This window comes from Lynx rufus, unplaced genomic scaffold (genome assembly GCF_022079265.1).
Source record: "Lynx rufus isolate CCGP_SWC_20201006 ecotype Redwood Valley unplaced genomic scaffold, mLynRuf1.p SCAF_8, whole genome shotgun sequence".
NCBI lineage: Eukaryota > Metazoa > Chordata > Mammalia > Carnivora > Felidae > Lynx > Lynx rufus.
The window spans coordinates 81,136,170-81,160,169 of NW_025814896.1; the positions used below are offsets into that span (position 1 = coordinate 81,136,170).

General features: G+C 34.5%; 1 protein-coding gene across 3 annotated transcripts in view; it reads left to right on the plus strand.

Moving 5' to 3' along the window:
• EHBP1 (EH domain binding protein 1) overlaps positions 1–24,000 on the plus strand; it is a 338,289-nt gene that overhangs the window by 268,121 nt on the left and 46,168 nt on the right. The window contains exons 15-19 of one of the 3 annotated variants that reach the window (XM_047068138.1): positions 8,501–8,648; positions 16,972–17,079; positions 20,576–20,700; positions 23,060–23,198; positions 23,352–23,458. In XM_047068138.1, coding sequence (XP_046924094.1) covers positions 8,501–8,648; positions 16,972–17,079; positions 20,576–20,700; positions 23,060–23,198; positions 23,352–23,458 — 627 coding nt within the window. The remainder of the gene's footprint in view (positions 1–8,500; positions 8,649–16,971; positions 17,080–20,575; positions 20,701–23,059; positions 23,199–23,351; positions 23,459–24,000) is intronic. The other 2 variants (XM_047068136.1, XM_047068137.1) reach the window with 2 other exon arrangements.

A 24,000-nucleotide genomic window follows, 5' to 3' on the forward strand; every position in this document is an offset into this window, starting at 1 on the left:
AGGTGTGGCCATTTATAAGCATGTCTGCTTATATTACAAACCAGCATAAGAAAAGTTTGAGTTGGGTTGAAAAGATCTGCTAAACAGTTGTAATGTTTCACCCTAAATCCTATTTATTCAGTCAAGAGCTGATCAAGCTGGCAGTAAAATATCTAGTCTACCCAAACCTTTAAAGATCTTGTAATTTTATTTTTTATTTTCATCCTATCTTCAGTAGCAAGTGAATAGGTGCACTTTGGTAATCCTTGCCTCTGGACAAGCACAGAATTTTTTTTTTTTTTTTTTTTTGTCCTTTCTGAATGCCTAATAACAGAGCCTTGCTTCCTGTCTAATGATGAAAGGGTGGCAGTCAAGTTCTTTCTCTTAGTTTACTATAAAATTGAGGAATTTCATGGACCATTTTGAGAACAGAATCTTGCGCAATACTAGCTGTATTAAGTAAAGCACTTGTAAAAAAATAATTAGATAAGTTAAATGTGTTTAACCCGATTAATAAAAGTCCAGTTACTAAGACTGAAAGTAACACAGTTAAGCACAAAATATTTTGTTATTAAGGGTCGTAAAGGATATGTAATCATGGGTTTGTAGTTAGAAATAGGGTGCTTTGTTCTGCTATAAACACAAATTTAATGAGCAAAAGATGCAAACTACATTATTTGAAATAATGTATTTTTAGTTTTGTTAAAGCTTATTTCATGAAAATGTGTGTAGACATGTTTCTTAGATAGAAAGACTTTTCAATCTGTATTTTTCAACTGACTGAATAAAAATATCTAGTGTTATGAAGGACACCCATGGGTGGGTAATGATCTCAGCAGCTACACTGACAGTTTCTCATGTTCTAATTCACCTTCACAAATCCATGGCATCATTTTTTGGCTGGAGTAATGTCACTTGGTGACATTTGCAGCAAGTATAAAAAGGACCCCCCATGGCAGCCATTTTTATTTGATTCTTAAGATCCAAAGGCTGCTGAAAGAACAATTGAATGAAGTTGAGGATTGGGAGAAGCTTGATTTTCTTTTTCTCTGTGAAATGAAACTCTAGTCTTTTTTTTCCCCTTCCCCTTAAAAGCAAAAGTCTGCTAGGGGGTTGTAGCTGTGTCAAAGCCGCTGGGATGCCACTGCTGATCACTTTAATTACTACGACTAAGGAGGATAAAATTAAAAGTAGCACCATTGAAGCAGTGGAAGAAAGCTTGCCTAGATGTCGGTGAACTGTGAAATATAAAAATTGCATACCAATACATTTTTATGGAAAGGAAACAAGGAATTACATTACTTATTCTTGAAGAGTTTGTCCTTAAATTGTTCAAGTTTTACTAGTGCATCTATCTATGGCAGATTGTAGACCATTTCGGAATGATAAGGAAAATAGTAACTTGATATCCTGTGAGGTGGACTAAATATTTTTTCAGTTCATGTCCAGAGTGGTTAGTTCTGATCCATTTTCTGTATTTGAAAATACTTATATTTGTTGTATTGAAATACAAGCTCTTTGCACCAGAACAAGACTCTTGCCTGATCCTGAAGATGTTAGCAAAGAGAAAAGTAAAGCTGAAATGCACTGTGTTCAGCACTTTTGTGAAGGCTTATAATTTAAGGTTGGGAACCTAAGTTTTGAATGAATATAAGTAAGTTAGTTTCTCCTCATCTCTGTGTATTCAGTAACACAAAGAGTTACTGATTTGTAAAGCCCAAGAATAAGTAAAAAACTGGGTTTTTTAAAAAATCACAATTTAACAGTAGGGCCTCAGAAACATTCTCTGAACACCAGTTATGTGATAGATACGACTGATGCTTTGAAATCAGACAATGATTTTTCATTTTTACTATGCCATTTACAAGATATATGACCTTGGGCAGTGTATTTAAGTGTGATTCAATTTCTGTCAAATCAGTGAGATAGTAATTTACCTTGCAGAATTCTGACTACGAAATGAGACAACATGTGTGAAAATACTGTGTGCAGGCACAGAGGTAGTATTTACTAAAAAATCTGTTATAACTTGTTTTATAAAAAGATGGTTGTGGGGAGGGAGGCCTTCCAAAATTGCAGCTTTTATAAACCCTCCAAAGAGTGCATCCATTTTACAAAAGCTAGACTATCCCACATAGTAGTTTAATTCCAAATAACACTATATAGAAAAAGGTAAATGTCATCAGACCCGTTCATAGAAATAGGAAGCCTAACTACTTCAATTTACTTAAGTTTATTTAAACTAGGCAGGTAAATGGAAGATATATAAATTTCCTAATGTGTTCAATTTTTCAAGTGTACTTTTTCTTTTTAATGACAGTCTTCTGAGTTACCTTACCTCTGCATCCCAGTGAAAAGATTCCTCTTTTTTTTTTTTTTTTTGTAGCAGACATAGTAAACAAATGATTTATTTCCAGCTGTGAGTTTTTGTCTTTGTTGAATGCAGAATAGTCAGAACAAATTGCAATAACACATGGGTCGGTTTAAACAAACCATTATTGTCAGAAATACTCATTATCTACATATTTGAGCAGTTTGTGCTGAATACCATACAAAAAAACCCATCGTCCTTACTGCCTAGTCATTTTGTTCCTTTGACATAAACAGTATGTCTCTTCTGAGTAAAAGATCCATAGATTTTGTTGCTAACTAGTCTGTAAATATTACTGCAAAAATCAACTTTTAATGGAGCTTGTATATAAAAATTAAAATGAAATAGTTTTTCTTATAATGAATCTGGACATTAATATTATCAATTAAATTAAAAATTGTTGCATAATCAATTGCTATAATTACAAGCTTTTCCTTTTGACCTTAACAATTAACTTCTATTTTCTCAGTTGGTTCTTTGTCTTAAGGGAAGTTAATGGGTAAGAAAACAAACAACACAGATATGCCATCCCACTGGAGAGCTCTAGGCCCAAGCAAAATTGTCTCTGTGGTGTTAGGACATTAGTGGAAAAGTAAATCAAGGCAATCTGATAGGGAACTAGAATTCTGTCAATCAGGCTCAAGATTTTGTGCTGTGTCCATAAACTTTGTTTACTGTAGGGTTTTATGAGTTGTAACCTGCCCTTGCAGTCTGTTAATGAGGCTAAATCTTGCTACTTGAGAATTGAATTACAGCACACCTCTGGGCTAATGGTTATAAACAGAAAGTCCCATTAGGGCTGCATTCTGATTTGTTCATTTGCATTTTTTCTATTGTATAGAGAACAATGACGGGTAAATAGGTACAAACAAACAATTTACATGGAAATTGATAAAGTGTCCCTAATTAGTATTTAGAGTTGGTTTTATTAATGATTGCCTGTGTTAAATTGCACTCTTGGTAAGCTCTCAGAAACATTTGCAGATAGGAGTATTATTGGGGGAGGTGGGAGACCAAGAGGAGGTAGTAGCTTGTGAGAAAAAAAATTAGGTTCCCATTTCATATTTGGAAAGGTAGAATCATTTATTTCATTTTAACTCAGTTAAGATGACCCAAGACCACTTCATCTTAGTCTGAATCACCAAATTCCAGCTCTGCAAGAAGTTATTATTCACGCAGTGAAATTCACTTAAACCCAGTTGCCTGAGGCATATCAAATAATGGTTTTTATTAGCACTCTTAACTTTTCTTAAGTTTGAAAGATGAAAGTTTAGTAAAAGCTCAATTTTCCTCAGTTGGTCATGTAATTTGATACTTTTGGGGATCAAATAGTTTGGTGGTTAAGAGCAAGGCCTCTGTACTCAGACAGACCCGGGCTGGACTCCCAGTTCTGACATCAGGTCTAGTTGGCGTGAATTTAGAATTCTAAACCTAAATATACTCATTGGTAAAAATCAGGGTGTGAAAATTAAATGAGATCATGCATATACAGCACTTAGCACATAAAAGCTAAGAAATATTCAGCAGCCATTACCAGAATCATCATTATTGAGCTTGATATTTTCCACGTTCTGAAATATTAGTAGTGAATTGAGGATTTATGCATATTATTTTCTTTTCCCGTCTTCAGTCTCACCCTGCCCGGTGCATTCTACTCCTCTAACTACAAATAAGCTTGTGTCTCTAAATACTAGGACAATTTCCCTTGAATGTTAAATCTCTCTTCTTTTGCTCCCACCACAACTACCACCCACCCTAGGAAACCTGCTATCTCATCTTTTCCTTCCTTCTCCCCAGATTATTTTTTAAAATAACTTTTATTATAAGAGTAGTGCATGTATATTATTGGAAATTAGCAAATGCAGACAAATGAAAGTAAGAAAACAAAAATATCACATTTCCACACCTAGATATCTCCATCATACCAACTTTGTGAATACCCTTTGAAGTCTTTTTCTCTACATATGTATGTGTATTTATTTTGCCAAAATGATAAAATGAGGTTATTACTACATAAATTATTTTTTTTTTCAGTCAAATTGCATTTCCTCTCATTTAGTACGATGGTTATGTTCAAATTTTTGTAATTGATTCAGCAGTGGCCCTTACAGCTGGTTTGTCCAAACTACTAGCTAACCTGGGATTATATGTTGTATCTATACAAATAGGACTATACAGTTAGGTTTCTTTTGGTGGTGATGGTGATTGGTTAGTTGGTTTTTGTTGTGTGCTTATTTTTGTAACTTTCTTATTAAAATGACCAGGTCATTTATCCTCAATGTCATACCTTCTAGATTTACTTGGTTGCTTCCTTGCTGTGTCATTTATCATGTTTTTCTATCCCCTGTGTATATGATAAATTGGAAGTTATACTGAAAGGCTTAGTGGATTCATTTTAAACATTTGCGCTAGAATATTATTGGTGATGTGCGTTTCACGTGCTTCACATCAAAAAACATATAACATATGGTTGACCCATCATTAATGATGCCAAGACTGACCAATAGATTAGTGGCCCCTAATCCCTGATTTCGTTCTGATCTCTCCATTTACGAGTAGGCTTTCTCCTTGCCACTAGGAAATAATCTGTGTGGTGTTTCTTAAGCATATGTTCCAATTACTATTGCTGTGTAAAAGCTACCCCAAACTTAGTGGTATTAAAAAAAAATTATTTTATGCTCACAGATTCTGTGGGTCAGGACTTCAGACGGAACACACTGGGGATGCTTTGTCTCTGTTGCATATTGTCTGGGGCCTCCACTAGGAAAACTTGACCCTTGGGGTAGACTCAAAATGGCTGAAGGCTGACATCTTCTGAAGGCTTCTTCATTCACATGTCTGGTACATGGGCCAAGGAGACTCAAGGCTTAACTTCGCTGGCATGACAGCTGGGTTCCCAGAAAGTAAAAAATGCAGGAATTTCAAGAGACCTGGACAAAAAGGATATGGCCTTTCCTACCAAGCCTTGGAAATCACCCACAACACTGACATGTTCTACTGATTATAATACAAGTCACTAAAGCTGGCCCAGATTCAAGGGGGGAGGAATTAAATTTTACCTCTTAATGAGGGAGTAAAGTCACATTGCAGAGAATATGTGGAATGAAAAACACTCTAATGGCTATCTTTGGAAAATATAGTCTGCCACAACATAATATGACTATCTAGTTTCCCATCAGACATATATCAAAGAGCTTAAATAGCTGTTGATAATCCATGCCAGAGTCATTCTTTTATGAATGGCAAAGTTATGTTTTTGTAATCTTACCTTTTAAAAATTATAGGTGGTACTATTTTATAAAATAGAGCTTTTTTTCATTGGCTGGGACTATTTAGTTACCCTACAAGTGAGTTTTTACTGGCAGGACAAGATAATTGCTGGATTCTTTTCCTCTAATTGCCAATTTTCAGAGGAGTTATTTTAAAAGCTGACTCAAATGAATTAATACATCCTTCTAAGAAACTTAAAAATTTTTTTCCCTTTATTCTTTTCCTCATTTCTTTTTTTTTTTTTTCACAAATCTTTTTTTTCTACGCCTAACGTGGGACTCAAACTCATGACCCCAAGATTGACAGTCACATGCTCTACCAACTGAGTCAGGAACCCCCGTCTAAGAACTTTTTGAATATCACATTGAATTGATGACTTTTCATTGATTCAATGTGTGATTTCATTGATTCAATTCACAGCAGTCATTGTGCTTTTTGATACTGAAATTGTTTCAGTTTGTTCACTAGGAGCTTCAAGCATGTCTCTGGGTCCATTTGATACCCCTATTAATCTACTCCTATTAATCTTGACAGCTCTCATTTCTAGCCATCTCAAAACGTGTGAAAGAATTGCCTAGGTTTGAGCTCCACCAACCTGTTATCTTCCTCTGTTCCTAATAATATTGCCTACTGAGTTTGGTTGCCCTTTTTAACATTCAGACTCACTAACCTATCACATTTACTACAGTTGTTTGTTCCCTTTATCTCCTGATACATGAGTGTTCTAGTTCTTCTCTTTATCTATCTCCTTTTCTCTTCTCATCTGAATACAGATATTTTCCACGTTTCAGTCAGTAGCTGCCCTTTTTCTTCATAGTGTCTCTTTAAACACTTTGATTTATCCCCGTGATTTCAGCTCTATAGTCCTAGTTTGACTTCACTTCTTAACATGAATTTCACTTTCCCATCTACCACCTAACATCTTCACTCAGATGTCCAGGCAGTCTCTCCAACCCAGTGACCCACCTAACTTCTGACTACCATCTCTTACCCCAAATGTCCTCTCCCTCCCTTCCTATTATTCGTTAGTTTATCTATTTTTATTTTTAGTGCCACAGTTTTGCTAGTTGCCCAAGTTTAAAACTTCTGAGTCAACTTCTTTCTTCCCTCCACATCTAATCAGTTACCAAGAATTGGTATAGGTACCAGTTCTACCTCTAATATATTCTTACAATGTCTCTCTCATTTCAGTTAGCATCATCCTACTTCTGGATCTCATTACATCTTCCTTGGACTATTATAAGAGCCTCCTACCTAGACTCTTTCCAGTTTCTCTATGCCACCCTATCTTGTATACTATTGTTAGATTCATCTTTCTCAAGTGACACCTGTGATTGGTTATTCTCCTAGACACCAAATAAACAAACAAAAAAGCACAACACACAAAACCAAACTTTTAGAAAAATGTTTATCTATTTATTTTTGAGAGAAAACACAAGCAGAGGGGCAGAGAGAGGGAAACACAGAATCTGAAGTCAGTTCTGTTGAGAAGGAGGCATTTGTACAGAGTTAAAATGTAACTTGACAAATAGTTTCAAAAGTAATAACACACACACACACACACACACACACACACAGTACTATAGTAACATAGATAAAGGAGACTTTATTCCACCAGTGGGGAGGAGGGAAGAATAGTTGGGAAATTTAGTGGATTTAAACTGAATCTTGAAAAATGGGTAGGAGTTAAATCAAATGAGAGAAGAACATTCCAAGAGGAAATGACATATTCAAATCCCTGGGTACATGAAACTACACTACACAAGCAATTCTATATAAATAGATGTGAACTTTTATGGAGGTTGGGAGAGGTTAAAGGAAGATAGCACTGTAAGGATATGTTGAAGCCACATTATTTCAGGCTTTGTTTTGTTATGATGCCTTATTTTATATATTTTCCAGTTTATAAAGCAATTTATAAATTCATGTCAATTATTATAATTCATAATACTCCTTTTTTAGTAGGCAGAAATTTTAGTTATTTAATACTCTGTAGTTTTTACTTAAATATTAAAAAAACACATTAGATTTTATTTTGCCTTCTTTTTTTCTTTTTTTTTTTTTACTGTTTATTTATTTTTGAGACAGAGAGACAGAGCATGAATGGGGGAGGGTCAGAGAGAGGGAGACACAGAATCTGAAACAGGCTCCAGGCTCTGAACTGTCAGCACAGAGCCTGACGCGGGGCTCGAACTCACAGACCGCGAGATCATGACCTGAGCCGAAGTCGGCCGCCCAACCGATGGAGCCACCCAGGCGCCCCTTATTTTGCCTTCTTAATGAGCATTTAAGAGAAGAGAGACTTAGGAATGGGGATAGTATATCAGTTATCCAATTCTGATTTTAAAACCTCCAACAACTATGACTTGTGGAACTAATATAGTGTCTCCATTTCTACTCCAGCCCCCTAAAAATTCTGTTTCATATATTTGATCATGTAGTGTAGCAGCCTTTTCTGCTATCAGAGATGTCTATTAGTGCTCTATACCTTTATTAGAAAACAGCAAGTTAAATTCTATTTTATAAAAATAAGGTATTAATTGAAATTGTTTTTGGTATTCTTTTTTTCTATAAGCCTGATTATTTTGTTAACAATAGCCCCTTCTATTTTCTCAATAATAAATATTGCCAAGCATTCTTTAAAGGCTAGTTTGAATTTTTAGCAGACATTTTAATACAATAATTTGTAAATATTTTTTTAAAAATCTGATTGTAGGATGTCTTTTAAAAATGGTGTGACATCCAACTGATATAGAGCATCTTATTTATAATGTGGGCCAAGCACCATGCTGTAAACCAGTTACTATCATGATGATCAGATTGAAAATGAAATTGCATTTCTGTCAATTACTGAGTTGGCAACTGTTCAATATATCTTAGCAGCAAGATGAAGAGCGACGTCGGCAGCTGAGAGAGAGAGCTCGTCAGCTAATAGCAGAAGCTCGATCTGGAGTGAAGATGTCAGAACTTCCCAGCTATGGTGAAATGGCTGCAGAAAAGTTGAAAGAAAGGTCAAAGGCATCTGGAGGTGAGTTAAAGAATCTTGTATCATATTCTACAGACAACCTAGAAATCTGCAGTGGACCTTTTGGGACTTTTTATTCTTACTTCAAAATGTTGCATCAAATACATAAAGTTTCTAACCTTTTGATATGTTGCAAAGAACCTATAGGAAGCTTAGTAAATCAGATGATAACTCTTGCTGTTTTCCAAATCAACATTTTGGCTTAATTTTTACTTTCTTAGAAGTACTTTCTTAAAATATGATTTGGGAAAAAACTCATCTAGACTTTGGTTTATGATTCCCCATTACTATCCTCATTAATTATAGTTAGGAGTGAGTAAAATGCAATCAGGTCCTCAACACCTAGGTCACAAGACTTGTTAGTGGTGAGCTTTGGCATGAAAGAGTTTTGCTTTGAATTAGATCTTTAGAAAGTAGCTTTAACAATGATCTGGCCTTATAGCCTGACATGGAAGAATTTTGAGTAAGTCCCATATCCATTTCTTCTTAGTCTCCTTATTCTAAGAAGGTCTTCTTCAGTATCCGCAGAAATTATTCTAAGCTTGATGTTGGGACAAGGATTACATATATAATTAAAGGCAATTTTGGTTTTGCCTCTTAATGCTCACCTTGGGTATCTTTAACTTGGAACTTTTTACATTTTTGTTTAAGAGGAGTATATTCAAGAGGCTTGTGGGTTTTTGTCTTTTTTTTTTTTTTTCCAAAGGTGTATAACCTATTTATCTACCAAAACATGCCAGGTACTTGTCCTTAGTTAATCTTAGAATGCTAGGATCACTCTGAAGAGTAGGCAAGTGTGGACTTGAATAAGACCTTAGAGAACTGTAGCAGAGGTAAGCTATTTCTAGGTTGATGATAAGTTTCTTCTAAGTAAACTGAAATTTACTGCTGTTATTTCTAGTTGATTCCTTATATTAAAAACTTAGTGTTGTAGAGAATGCCAGCTAATGCCTGTAGTATATAACTTTATGTCTCATAAATCTGAAAGCTGCTTCCCTGAACAGCTGTGTGTCTGTTCCTCTGGTCTTGTCAGAATGTTTTTATCTTCTTAAAGCCTTCATCTTACTTTTCAACTCCCATCACTCAGAATTTTTAATGCAATTTCTACCCTCTCTTACTACAGTTTTATAGTAACATCAGCAACTACTCATGGCTACACACTTATATAATACTATCATAATTTGCTTTTATAACTATTAATAACAAGATGTTTCTTTGGTATCAGAAAAATTCCAGGTATTCTAAGTAAGTTGTAAAAATCTTTGCCTCCTTGTATCTTGGAATACAGAAAAAAATTTATATTCTTAACCCTTCAGATAAAGTGTTCTAAAACTACTAATGCTCCCTTCCTGTGGCATTATAAACCCATAGGAGAACAGTAATAATAGGATAGAGAGGTATCCAGTGTCTCTCTTATTTTTTTCTCAGTGGTGAGCAAATAATAACACTATTTTAAATAAGCTGTAAACTCTGGGAAGGCTAAGAATTAAAAGTTTTAATTATTAATTATTACTATTTGTAGATAGTTTGGTTAATATTAAAATGAAGCCTCAGGGTTCAGGCAGATGTCACTGGAGAACAACAAAGGCGTTATCATAGACCATGAGTGGAGCTCACTCTCAAGTCTTCTCCAGCACTGGTGCTGACTGTCTCTCAATGCTCTCTTGTCCATGTAGTACCCTCCTGATCTGTTCTTTTGATGAGCTCTACCAACTTTATCCCTTCTCATTTTTTCTTTCTCCTCCTAGTCTAAGGTGGCACTTAATCTACTGTTTAGAAGACTCAAGCACACTGATAATTCATTTTTTCTTTCTTGTATCTATTTTTATATCTTTTAAATCTATTTTATTTTTATGGATAAACTCTTTGCCCCCATCAATCAGGTATCTGCCTTCTAATAGTCAAAGCCAAGCTTTTCTGCATCTGTGGAGAGTCATAGGAAGGGTCATCTGTGTAATTCGTCTTATCACTAACATCCAATTCCAGTTGAGGCTAAGCCAGGACTAGGCTAGGTGGAGAGACTTCCATCAGTGTGACAACCCAAAGAATGCATATCTTCCCTACTTGGTAACTAGGGAATGTGAAGACCTGATTTTGGCATCATTTAACAGTCAACAGTCAACAAAGTAAATAAAAGACAAGTGAGGATTGGACCTGCAGAATCCAGGATTAGGTTCATTCTAGCAAAGAAGTGTAGACTAGAACAGGGAAAGCCAGGTGAAATGAAGATGGGATGGGATTCACCAGATACCTTATGAAGACTTGTCGAAGCTAGACTGTGTTCCCTAAGAACCAGAGTGATCAGGATCCGTTTCACCTGTGGGATACACTGTATTTTGGATATTGAAGGCAGCCACATATCAGATGGTAGGCTCTTAATCAAGCTAAGGTTGACCTACTACAAGTGGAACAGGGCTATTGCCTGATGGATATCGGTCTGTCTTCATAAATATGGAGCAGACTAGGTCTGCTCAGAAGCTGTTGAGGCTGGGAGTAGGGGAAGAGACCTTTAGGACAAGGGAAAGGGTAAAATTCCTGCCTGAAATTCAACCATTATACATACACATTAATCTAGTGAGCCATGATAGTCACTGTGCTAGGCCAGTGCAAACTTCCTGAAAAAGGCTAGAGTAGAGGGGCGCCTGGGTGGCTCAGTTGGTTAAGCGTCCGACTTCGGCTCAGGTCATGATCTCACAGTTTGTGAGTTCAAGCCTTGCATCAGGCTCTGTGCTGATAGCTCAAAACCTGGAGCCTGCTTCAGATTCTGTCTCTGTCTTTCTCTGCCCCTCCCCCACTCACACTGTGTGTCTCTCTCTCTCTCTCTCTCTCTCTCTCTCTCTCTCAAAAATAAATAAAATGTTTTAAAAGGGGGAAAAAAAAGCTAGAGTAGATATTTTAGGCTTTGAAGGCCATATGGTCTCTATTTAAACTATTCACTTCTGCCCTTGTTACCTGAAAGTAGCCTTGAACATTATGTAAATTAATGGATGTGCTAGTTATTTACCCCAAAACTATAGTGGGCTAGATTTTCCCCCCATGCTATAGTTTGCTGACCTTTGCATAGCAAATTAGAAATTCACTTGGATTCACAAGAGTCTAATTCCTAAGGGAAAATGACCTTATGAGGTTGATAAGTCAGGGGGAAAATTAACAAATTAGTATCTACTCTTCCACTGTCTAGTGGGAATCATCAGGTCTGAATAAGGAATAGTGTGAAAGGGGAGAGAAATTAGTAGGGACCAGCCTAGATGGAGGATGAGGATGGGAAGATTTTGGAAGCAGTGATCCAGAGGAACAACGGAGGGAGTGGTCAAGAGTTGAAATAATAATGTGGAAGCATAGCCTGGGGAATGTGTTAAACACGATTGTTACTCAGACTCAATGCTTGCTTGAAACACTTGCTTTTTTCTTTTCTCAAGCAGCAACCTGCCTTAGTGAGGAAAGGAAACTTAAGTTTGAAGTGAGGCGTATTCAGCTTCATGGTGTCCACAGAAAATATACACAAAGCATTTTAAGCCAGGTATATAGCCATATATTCAAGCAACCCACTTGCATCCTCTTGCAACCAGAAATAGCCTAATTCTTGTGAAATAACAGAATCATATCTGTCCAAGGAGCTATAGCTTTTACTTGTCTTCCTTTTGACTTAATTTTAGGGCATATGAGAGAATCAGGTGATATTGTGCATACTACATGTTTTTTTCAATTTCTGCATCATTCTGTAGTTGTAGACCTATAATTTTAAAATCCTGGTTCTAGGGGACGCCTGGGTGGCTCAGTCAGTTAAGTGTCAGACTTTGGCCCAGGTCATGATCTCACAGCTTATGAGTCTGAGCCCCGCATCGGGCTCTGTGCTGACAGCTCAGAGCCTGGAGCCTGCTTTGGATTCTGTGTCTCCCTCTCTCTCTGCCCCTCCCTCACTCACACTCTGTCTCTCTGTCAAAAATAAACATTAATATCCACTTAAAAAGAAATCCTGGTTCTATGTAGAAAACTTGTGGGTTCATTTTATTATATTGATCTTTACTTGACAAGGTGCAGGTATTTGGGGACAAAGTTTGGTACTTTCATTTTTAGCTGTATAGTGTTGTGGTTGGAGAGTATGGCCTGAATTTCTGCTTTGGGAATTAATAAGTTTTTATTTTGACAAATTAAATGTTAACTTTTTGTTAATGGTCCACTGACACTTGGAAAAAGGTATCCATCCTGTTTTAAGATTATATTATATCATATCTTTATTATATGTTATATGGTATATTAAATATATATATTTTATTCATTATACATATGTGTTTATTCTATAGCTTATCACTTTGGTTTGAGTTAGGTTAGTGTCATTCAACTTTTACATTGACATTGTTGCCTCTCTTTGATTTATATAAAGTAGTGTTACTTTGTTTTTGCATTTCAAGTGTATAAAGGAAATGTTTTTTTTTTTAATTTTGTCCATGAATATGTTTGTATTCTGTCTTATCTTCATTTCAGTTATGGCAAATAGATTTATCTAAATTTGCTAAACCAAAATGAAATATTGTAGGTCTTCAATAATTTTTATATTCAGCTTCTGTTAATAATTATGTTTGCATTGCATTTTCTGTCTTATGTTTGATTTTATTATCAAACATTGATATTTGTTTGATAATTGTTATATTATAAATAACTATATATAATATATATTATGAATAACAAATATTGTTACCTATAATAACAAGTTATTAATTTTATAGGGGACTTCAGTGAGAATTAAAAAATCATGATACAAGTGAGAAAATTTTTTCTGAATGTATTTTCTGAAGTTTTTTCTAAATATGTTTTTATGATCACTTCAGCTTCTTTTTGTGAAAGTGTGGATATTCTTTTTTTTACCATCACCAGATACCCTATTTTTCCATTTAATTTATTTATAAATGATAAGTGTTGTAAGACTAGCCTTATTGCTGTGCTCTGAATCATATCACTGGGATTCCCATTTTGCTTATAGTGCTGCTCAGTGTTATCCAATCTCCTTTTACCTTTTCCTACATACATTATATGTGCCATATTTATAAACCAACTTCTGTTGGGTCTCTAATTTACTTTCTACCATCCTCACCCGCTCGGTTTTCAGTGATTAGCCATAAAGATGGAAGGATGGATGGATGGATGGATGGATAGATAGATAGATAGATAGATGTCATACACATAATATGTAATATCTTTCACAAACACACATGCACTTTGTTTCTGCTAGAATGCATTTAGACTATTACCACAGGTGTGAAGAAATGTGTTGTAACAGTAACTGTTGAAAAGAATTCAAGGGATTGGGCTAAAACTGAAATCAGGGAATGAAAAGTAGAAATCCATTCTTAAGAAGACTTGAGCTGCGTAGATCAGTTTTTTACTCTTGCTTTCTCAAATTGTAATCCTTTTATCTAAGGTTAACAATACATATATAAACACTCAGCATTGTTCATGAGTGGTAGTGTAAATAGAGTTCACTTAGCTGGAAATAAAATGAATGGCACCTATTTAACGTGACACTGGAACCCAGTATACATGGATAATGAAGGGAAATACAATTTTCTGCATATCCCTGGAAACTGAAAGTACCCATATCTGACCACATTTCCAGACTTAGCATTTCTTTTCATAGCAATGCCATCCTTTTAGTCACTCAGACTGGAGGGTCAATTTTGATGTCTGCTTCACCCTTCTTCTCAGTATTTCTCCCCAACCACCCAGTATCCCATCAGTAGTTTTCAAATTGCATTATACCCACTTCCAATTCTTGTATACTAAGTTGGGCTCTCTGTGCTGCTTGCCTGGAGGTTATAACAGTCTCTGACCTTGATTTCCTTTCAGTTCTCCAGTCTGACATCTAGGTCAGCAATCTCACTCACATCAAGGATGATGTCACATACATTGTACACTTCTGTGGGCAATCCTTAGACCACTTTTTCTTTCACATAGGAAGGCATATCAGACTGTAAGCAAGAGTGATATTTTAGGAATAATATTAAAGCCATTGTAATTTATAAAAGTCATAAACTTCATTGCTTATATTACTATTATTTTATACATATTTCACAACTGATTACAATAAGACACTTCGATAGAAAATTACTTTATAGACTACTCTTAAAGAGTTCAGTGCTGATCATGTTAGAACACCAGTATCTCTCCATTCTTAACAAGTAAAATTTAAACTTCCCATTCTGCCCTTCAAGGCTCTCTGCAGTTTTACCTTTCAAGTCGTACCTCACATTATTTCCCTTTAAAATGCTTTGGAGGTGCCTAGGTGGTTCAGTCTGTAAGTGTCTGACTTCAGCTCAGGTCATGATCTCATAGTTCATGAGTTCAAGCTCCGCATTGGGCTCTGTGCTGACAGCTCACAGCCTGGAGCCCGCTTCAGATTCTGTGTCTCCCTCTCTCTGCCCCTACCCCGCTCAGGCTCAGTCTGTCTCTCTCTCTCTCTCTCCCAAAAATAAATAAACGTTAAAAATTTTTTTTTAATTTTAAATGCTTCAAAGGTTAATGCTTCTGAAGAACAATTCCTGGTACTGTTGGCAAAGAGAAATCTTTTCATTTTTTGAATTTGCTCTGTAACTTATTTTTATCCTATAACACTTACCTGTTGTATATGGTTTTGTAATCACTTGAACGTATATCTTTAAGGTGGAATAAGATAAACTCGGTATCTCCAACATCTAGCAGTGTTTTGTAAATTGTAGATACAATATGTAGTAGAAGTTTCTGGAATAAATAAATGAATGAATGTTGAATTTTGTGCTTTCACTCTAGATTAATTATGGTCAGTAATAATTAGTAGAGGCTAGTTGGCAGCAACACTCTAAAAACTACTGATAGTGAACTATCTCTGACAGAGTAATACAAGGAAGTCTTATAAACACTTTTTTAGTCCTCAGGAAATACTTGTTCATTCGCGTTTACTGCAAAATTACTTAGAGAAGAATTTTTAAGGATAATGAAGATGCTAACATTTATGAAATTAGTTGTGCTAATAAGCACAACTGATTAGAAAATGTCTCTCAACTGATTGTACTTAAATAATGTAGCCAAGTATAATGCCTTGGCAATTTGAAAGCATTTAGCAATGTTTTTCCCTAGGGGAATTTATTAATCTTTTTTTTTTCTTTGTTGTGTTCTTATAAATGACATACATAGTATGTGGGATGTCTTCAATAAAAGTAAACTATTGTTATTAATATTAATGATCATAATAAGTATTTACTTGGGAAGGCCCAAAATCAAACACAAAGGTATACAGGGAAAAGGACAAATATTGAAGGATGAAGCCAAAAGTATAGAATTTTGGAATTTCTCACTTGAAATGATGTTGGAATACCTCATTATTGATAAAAGTTGCCCAATAAAAGGTTAATGGTAGAGTAGTAGGGATATTCTTTAACTCTCAGGGCTAGACAGGTATTTCTCCAAAAGGTACGCTGCCTGTCAGTAACAGAATTTAAAGCTAAACCTCTTACATGCAAATCAAATTATTGCTGTGCTTTTTCAAATGCATAAAATTCAAAATTACTTAACCCAGTTTTATCACTTGGATTTAGAAAGGAAAAAAGTATATAAAAAAAACTTTAATGTAAAAAAAAAAAAACACCTCAACTAATTGTGACCCAAAACATTTTACTAAGTGTATAAAAACTAGCATGACTTCCTCATTTCCGTGTATTTAATTTTCAATACTAACTTTTTTTAGCTTTCAGTCTCCCAAGATGTACTGTTCTAATTGTTTCTGAACTTTCTTTTGCATAAGGTACTGTCTGTTCCAGTCTCAATCATGTCTCTTAATTTATCCATAATGATTTCATGATAATATTCATTAATAGTGGAAAAGCACTCAAGTCTTCATACAAATGATATAAATATAGCTACAAGTTTATGTAGAAGGATTTGTTTCTTTATACATTTATATCTCATAACTGCTAAAAAGGTGAAATCTAGAAATATTATTTGATGACTTTATTAGTAAACCAACTTTATTTTTGTATGTCTGTTGTTAGAGATTACTTACACATTACATTTTAAAATATAGGGACTTGATGAGCTCAGTGATTCAGAGACCGCATGTGACAAATTGTCAAAACCTTTGTAACTTCTTTGATGTGACAATTCATCTTTGACATATGAATGTAAAATACAAATGTTAATCCAGTAGTGAAAAGTGACTTAAAACTGATTTCTTGCTGATCTGTCAGACTATATTTGAATAACTGTCATTAAAATACTGGGTTTTCTACTTTAGTGTTTTGGATGAATGATATAAAATAGAATAATATACTAACATTATTGCTACATGTTCCTACAGATGAAAATGATAATATTGAGATAGATACTAACGAGGAGATTCCTGAAGGCTTTGTTGTAGGAGGTGGAGATGAACTTACTAACTTAGAAAATGACCTTGATACTCCCGGTAATTTCAAATTGTAAATATTTTGCATCCTGCTGCATGGCACACTTTATAATTATATTTTTATTATTACCTCATCAATAATGATAATAAATTCTTTCTGTAGCTTTATTACATCCTATGCCCTCACAAATCATTTAGCTAAGTCCACTTTCCATCAATTTTATGTTATTTTGTTTTAGATTTAGTGTTAAAATTAGCAATACAATTGGAATAAATTATAGTTTGCATTCTCTTATTACTAAAGTTCATTTTTATATTTTATGTTATATGAGACAACTTATAGGCATTCAAACATTGGTTCCCATCTCAGCATAAATATTTTGATGTGATGTTATAAGGTATAGATGTAGTATCTATGGAATACTTCAAATGTAAACCTCAACCATGGATCAGATTTTCTGACTTGGTTTAGAATTGATAGTCTTACTTGTAATATTATTTTGCAAATTTTGTGCTTACTTTAGATATTTACATAGTACTAATAAATTAATTTACACTATTTAATAACTAATTACAATAAGACACTTTGAAAACTGCTTATACAGACTGCTATTAATCTCATATCTTATGTCAGTAAATATTATACCAATAATCACTGAGTTGGTGTTTAAAATATAAAATACTCTTGCTTTAAAAGTTGAGTGTTCTAGGGGCGCCTGGGTGGCGCAGTCGGTTAAGCGTCCGACTTCAGCCAGGTCACGATCTCGCGGTCCATGAGTTCGAGCCCCGCGTCAGGCTCTGGGCTGATGGCTCAGAGCCTGGAGCCTGCTTCCGATTCTGTGTCTCCCTCTCTCTCTGCCCCTCCCCCGTTCATGCTCTGTCTCTCTCTGTCCCAAAAATAAATAAACGTTGAAAAAAAAAAATTTAAAAAAATAAAAAAATAAAAAAAAAAAAAGTTGAGTGTTCTAGATGCATTACCTTTATAAGTCAGCGTCAGATAGTAATCAAAAGCTTTGTATACCTGAGAGGTTCCATAAATGCTTATTGAATTGAATTCTTCTAGCAGTAAAAAGTGTTTGGCAATCTCTCTAGACTTAAAAGTGAGGAAGTGAGGTCCCTAATATTTATCTTTTCCTGTAAAAATCTAAAGGGAGTGAAAACAGGTATTCTTTTTCCTAACCCTGGCATGTTCCTGCAGTGCTAACCTGTTTTATTTCTTCTTCTGTTTGAAACCTAGTGTTATTTCTCCAAAATATAATCAGCTAAGGACTTCCTGACTTTAGGGAGCACCCAAGAAAACCCATGCCCTTTCTCAGTCACTCCTTCATGGCCTAGTGTTAAGCTACACTTTTACTAAATGGAAATCAGTATATTTATAATTGTGCAAATCCAGGAAGATGCTGATATTTAAGGAAAAAATTTAAATGTTTAACCCAAAATTAGGACTACCTTTTATTTCTTTCTATTTAAAATATAGTAGATTTCTTTTTTCTTTTTTCTTTTTGGAAAAGATAGTTGTTGCTTACCCACCCCCTTACCACAACCACCACTGAAGGCTTTATCAGAAACCAGTAACACTACTGCTGAGGGCATTTATAGGTATAGAATTAAAGCATCAAGATTCAGTTTATGGAAGTATAAAATCATTGACAGTAAATGATACATATTTTCTGATTTTGCAGTAGAGTATGAAGATAGGAAAAATTAGTCATTTCTTAGGTAAGGTGGGGGGAATTTTCTCATTTTAGTTACAGCAACTTGGTGGGCTACTTTAATGGTTGGTTAATATTAGGGCTAAGGGCACCTGGCTGGCTTAGTTGGTAGAGCATGTGACTCTAGATCTCAGGGTCATGAGTTAGATCCCCACGTTAGACACAGAGATTACTTAAAAAAATAATAAAACAAATTTTTAAAAAAATGAAAGTGACACTTCCAATACTTCCATTCACATTAAAAATATATATATTAGGGTTAACCAGCTTGACTCTTGTCCTTTTTAAAAACTCCTACTTCATGTATGTCAAACAAAACACCTCTCAGTCTTTTTGGTTTTGGAATTAAGTAAAACATTGTTTACAACTCTCAGGCATGCCAGTAAGTGTTGGCCTGTACATAGGACAGACTTTCCAATCCACACTATAGTTTAGTTCATGGCAATAAGAAATAGGAGTGCAAATTGGAATCTGGAAGCACGTAGCATGTTTTATGATTTTGAGCCTTTCTTTATTTTCCCCAAAATTCTTTTTTTAATATGTATATAAAAGTCATAATGTTTTAATAATAAATTGTTTAATCTTTATCTTGATTTGACCATAGTTCATCAGATATTGTTTAAAAGAGAAGCCTGGCAATATAAACTGACCAATTTGCATGAAAGTAATGATAATAGCATTTATTAAGAGTCTTATAATTAGAAAACTTATTAATCTTTATGAAAAATATCATTCACCAAATGGTTGGCATGTCTTTTAACAACCATTTTATTAAACAGTTCCTTTGAGTGAATTTGTTTAAATATAATTATTTGTTTCCATTTGTTTCTGAATTATTTTATTATTAAAGATCAGGGTACTTGCTAAAATTAATTTGAAATTATTTATTTTAAAAGTTGTAGCTATGTTTTATTTATTTTAAATTTCTATCCATAATTATTATATTCCAAAATATGATTGTTGTGTTTCTGCCCTCTAATTCTAAGGTATTTGTTAAACATATGCCCTATTTCAATGCTGGGTATAAATGTACACACTTAAACATTGATTCCAACAATGTATACATGACTGAGTCATGTTGAGAACTTGTTTTAATATGGTATTATGTGTATAAATTTAATATACTAGAAGAATTGAAAATGAAATAATGTAACAAGAGTAAATTGTATTGCCCCTTTTAGATATCTACTTTGTAGATAGTTTGTTTTATTATGTAAAACCTATGCAGTTACTTATATAAATGTATACATCGAATGCAGGCTTAGGTTTTCAGGTAAACATAGCTACTATTAACTATATGATGCAACTGAATGGTCTTAAGGTATGTTGACTATATTCTTTAAGGGGACTGATTTGGGGAGAAAAATATATATGATTATATATACATGTATATGTGTGTGTGTGTGTGTGTGTGTATACATGTATATGAAGAATATGCTAAGAGATTATATCTTAGTTGTTCCCACTACAAAAAAGAAATGATAATTATATGATGTGATAGAAGAGTTAACTAATGCTACAGTGGTAATTATATTGCATTATATAAATGTATCAAATCACATTGTACACATTAAACTTATATAATGTTACATATCTATTGTATCTCAATTAAAAAAGTGTATAGTTAACATACCTAAAGACTACTCATTTATACTATAGTTATATAGTGTGTATTACAGTTTATATATATATGAAGAGTTGTGCATTTGTCAGGTCTGATAGGTTCCTTCACAAATCTAATGTCTTTTTTAAAAATATAGTAATATTTTTGTGATGTCTCCTAAATTGATAGCCTACATATCTCAATGCATCTCAGTTATTCATAGTATTTGTGTATTTAACAGAACAAAACACTAAGTTGGTGGACTTGAAGCTAAAGAAGCTCCTAGAGGCTCAGCCACAGGTGGCAAATTCACTTTCCAGTGCTGCACAGAAAGCTATAACTGAGAGCTCAGAGCAAGACATTAAGGTAAATTGTTTAAAATATTTGTCTCTGTGTGCATTCTAGCTTCCACTGGCACCTTATAAACCTAAAATCAATTTCTTACAAGTTCTTCACATTAAGATTAAGATAGACATTTTTTATTGAATAGCAAATCAATTAAGTAGCAATATGGTAATCACTGCTTTCCAGAGAAACTACTACTTTAATTTGTTGTGTTCATGAGTGTAGAAACTGTTTTCAACTTCTATATGTATATATATTTGCTAAGAAGAATATTGCTAAGAGAATTCCAGCATTTTTTCTATTACCCTCAACCTCTGACCTGTTTAGATGAATTAGAATTAATGTTAATTAATAACTGAAGATGGTATGTGATTGTATATAAAGATACTTGCAAGTGTTGTGTGCCAATATGAATCTTAACTTGTATCAGTAATATTTTAGCCAAATGTCACATGAAGATTATTATTATTTAGGCTATTTATACTATCCTCAGCAAGCCATCCTTCTTTTCCTCTCATGGCATAATTAATATTTCTGTAGCTTTAGGGCACTTCTAGTCCTGTATAACTTTTCACCCACCTGCGGACTATGGGGACTGCCCTGCTGACTGAAAGGATTTCCTTCCTCTGACACACAGATGCTTTGAAGTCCCAAAACAATGACTTTCATTGCTTTTCCCTTATACTGTTGGTTTCTATAAATTGGTGATGAAAGTGTGTGGCAGCACCAGAGGACTTTTGGTCTCTATCTTTGAACAAAAGGAAGCCTGGATCAGGTCTGATTTTTTGCGTTCAATTTAGCTTTCTGCAGTGGATTTAATGCAGAATGATGCTGGCCTAAGAATAATACAATGGATTGAAAAGGCTAACTGAATTAGTGGGTTTAGAGGAATACATTTGTAAAGTGGCAGAAGTCCCTAGTCATAAAAACGTTTCTTAAGATGGGATTTGCTGGCTAATCGCACTGATATTTCAGCATGTTGCCAGGCCTCAAAAAATTTAGCCGTGTTTGTTTATTTTGGTAAAGACTTGAGTTTTAAACCATTGGGCAGTTATAATAATAGCTATAAGAATACACACTTTTCTTAAGCAAATAAATAAAAGCCAAAATTGTTTTTATCCCAGCTACATAGCTAACATAGTATGTACATGATACTAATAATAAAGATATTCTGTAACTTGAAAAAATAAAATGGGAGTATTTTCATTCTTAAGGTTTAATTGTCTCAATAGATGAAATTGTTTCGCTATCTAAAAATCTCTTATGTGGTAATTTTTAAAGTTATTTCAACAAAAGGTGTGCTTTAAACAGCTTGTCTTTGTGTGGATCTTTTTAGTTAAGATTTTTTAAATGGTACTTATAAAGAACATATAGAGTCCATCTGTTCTCTTGAAGCTTTCAGCATTGATTTGGGGTTTTATTTTTTTTAATAAAATGCAGTTTACACGTTTATAAATGAGGCATTCTGTGTTTGTGGAAAAGGATAAACTGTTACCTTCCCCTGAGGATTCTGTATCCCAGGCCTCCTTGAGGCTAGAGAATAGGCCATTGGAGGGCTCCCTCATTACTGATTGTCTCAATGCAGAGGAAGGGCAAAGTCTTGGTAGCTTTTGATAACCAGTTTCAGCATTCAGCAGGCTTAGCTATTAGTCATGCATCTTAGCCTTTCCCTATTTACTTTCAAAACACTTAATAAAAATAATAAAAGATTAGGTATAAAATGAAATATTTGTTTGGTACACAGCACCTCGGTATCTGCAGCTTCCACACACTGCAGTAGTTCAGTCTTCTGGGATATTTCTTGTTGATAGAACCATTTGAATTTGTTACCAGTATTAACATAGGAAGCTCTGGAAAAGATAATTGTAGTTTCCTTAGCTGTAAAGGGCTTACTTACAAATCTGGCTTTGGAAAGTTATAGCTGATGAAATGCAGTTCAGTGGGGTAGTATTATAATCCTACCTTTTAGCCTTCATCCAGCATTAGTGGTTTATCTCAATGGGCATAAAATTAGAAACTAGTTCTTCTTGTCATACAAGTCTGTGGGACTGTACAAACCGATGGGGCAGAATAGTGGGGGACCAGACAGAAGCACCATGGCTTTTAAATTATGCATATCATTGGGAGAAGACACAGGGCTTTACAGCATCTAATGAATCAAAGTTATCAAGAGTGATCCTCCATCTAAACTATGTCTCCCAAAGTTTTGGTTACAGGCAACAGCACTTGTAGTTGAACTACTTAGAGCTCTTTGAAATCCTTTTTCTTTCACAAAGTTTCTAATTTGGCATTATCTTAAATCAGTAAAAGTTGTTTTGCTAATATTTAATTTCATGTTTATACAATCAGGATGTCTTAACTACGTTTGTTTTACTTTTAGAATGGCACAGAAGATCTCCGGACTGAACGATTACAAAAAGCAACAGAACGATTTAGAAATCCTGTTGTTTTCAGCAAGGATTCTACAGTCAGAAAAACTCAACTTCAGTCTTTCAGTCAATATGTTGAGAATAGACCAGGTAGGAACACTTTTAAAAGTGTTTTCCCATCTTATGATTTAATAGTATTTAGCTATATATATATATATAAGCTGATAGTGTAAATCCACATTTCAATACACAAATATCAAGCTTTATAATAATTTTACATGTCTTTCCCCCTTTTTTTTTAAGAGATGAAAAGGCAGAGATCAATACAGGAAGATACAAAGAAAGGAAATGAGGAGAAGACAGCGATAACTGAAACTCAGAGGAAGCCATCAGAAGATGAAGTGCTTAATGTATATTAATTTTTTGTGTGGTTTCATGATTGCTGATAATTCCAAACTGTATGTGGAAATAGTGCCTTTATTTGTTAAAATGAGATGTTAGGTTTTTTAAGATGTCAATCTCCAGTGCATTCAAAGCAGAGTGAGAGGGGTGCACTGTTGAATTAGTCTGCAGTGTGGTGATAATTGTCAGATAAAAAAAAATGAATTTTTCAGAGTTCCACAGCCCCAGCTTCCTTGAGACATTTCCATCAGGGCACTTCCCATAAAGAGATTCCAGTATTGATCTACCAGGAGGATTTTAATTATTACAATAGCAGATACCGCAGAGCTGCAGTTAGAGGGAAAAGTCACATGAGACCTGCTAGAATTTCTCAGCCAACCCATTTTGTTGGCTTGGGTTAATGGGTGTTCAACCTTTCCATTATCCAGATCAGCCGTGAATTACTAGCTGAATGATGTTTGCATTAATATAATATATATGGTAATTTCTTCACTTAATTAACGGGGAGGTTCAGCTCAGTAGGGGTATGGGCTGATCATGTGTAAAATTG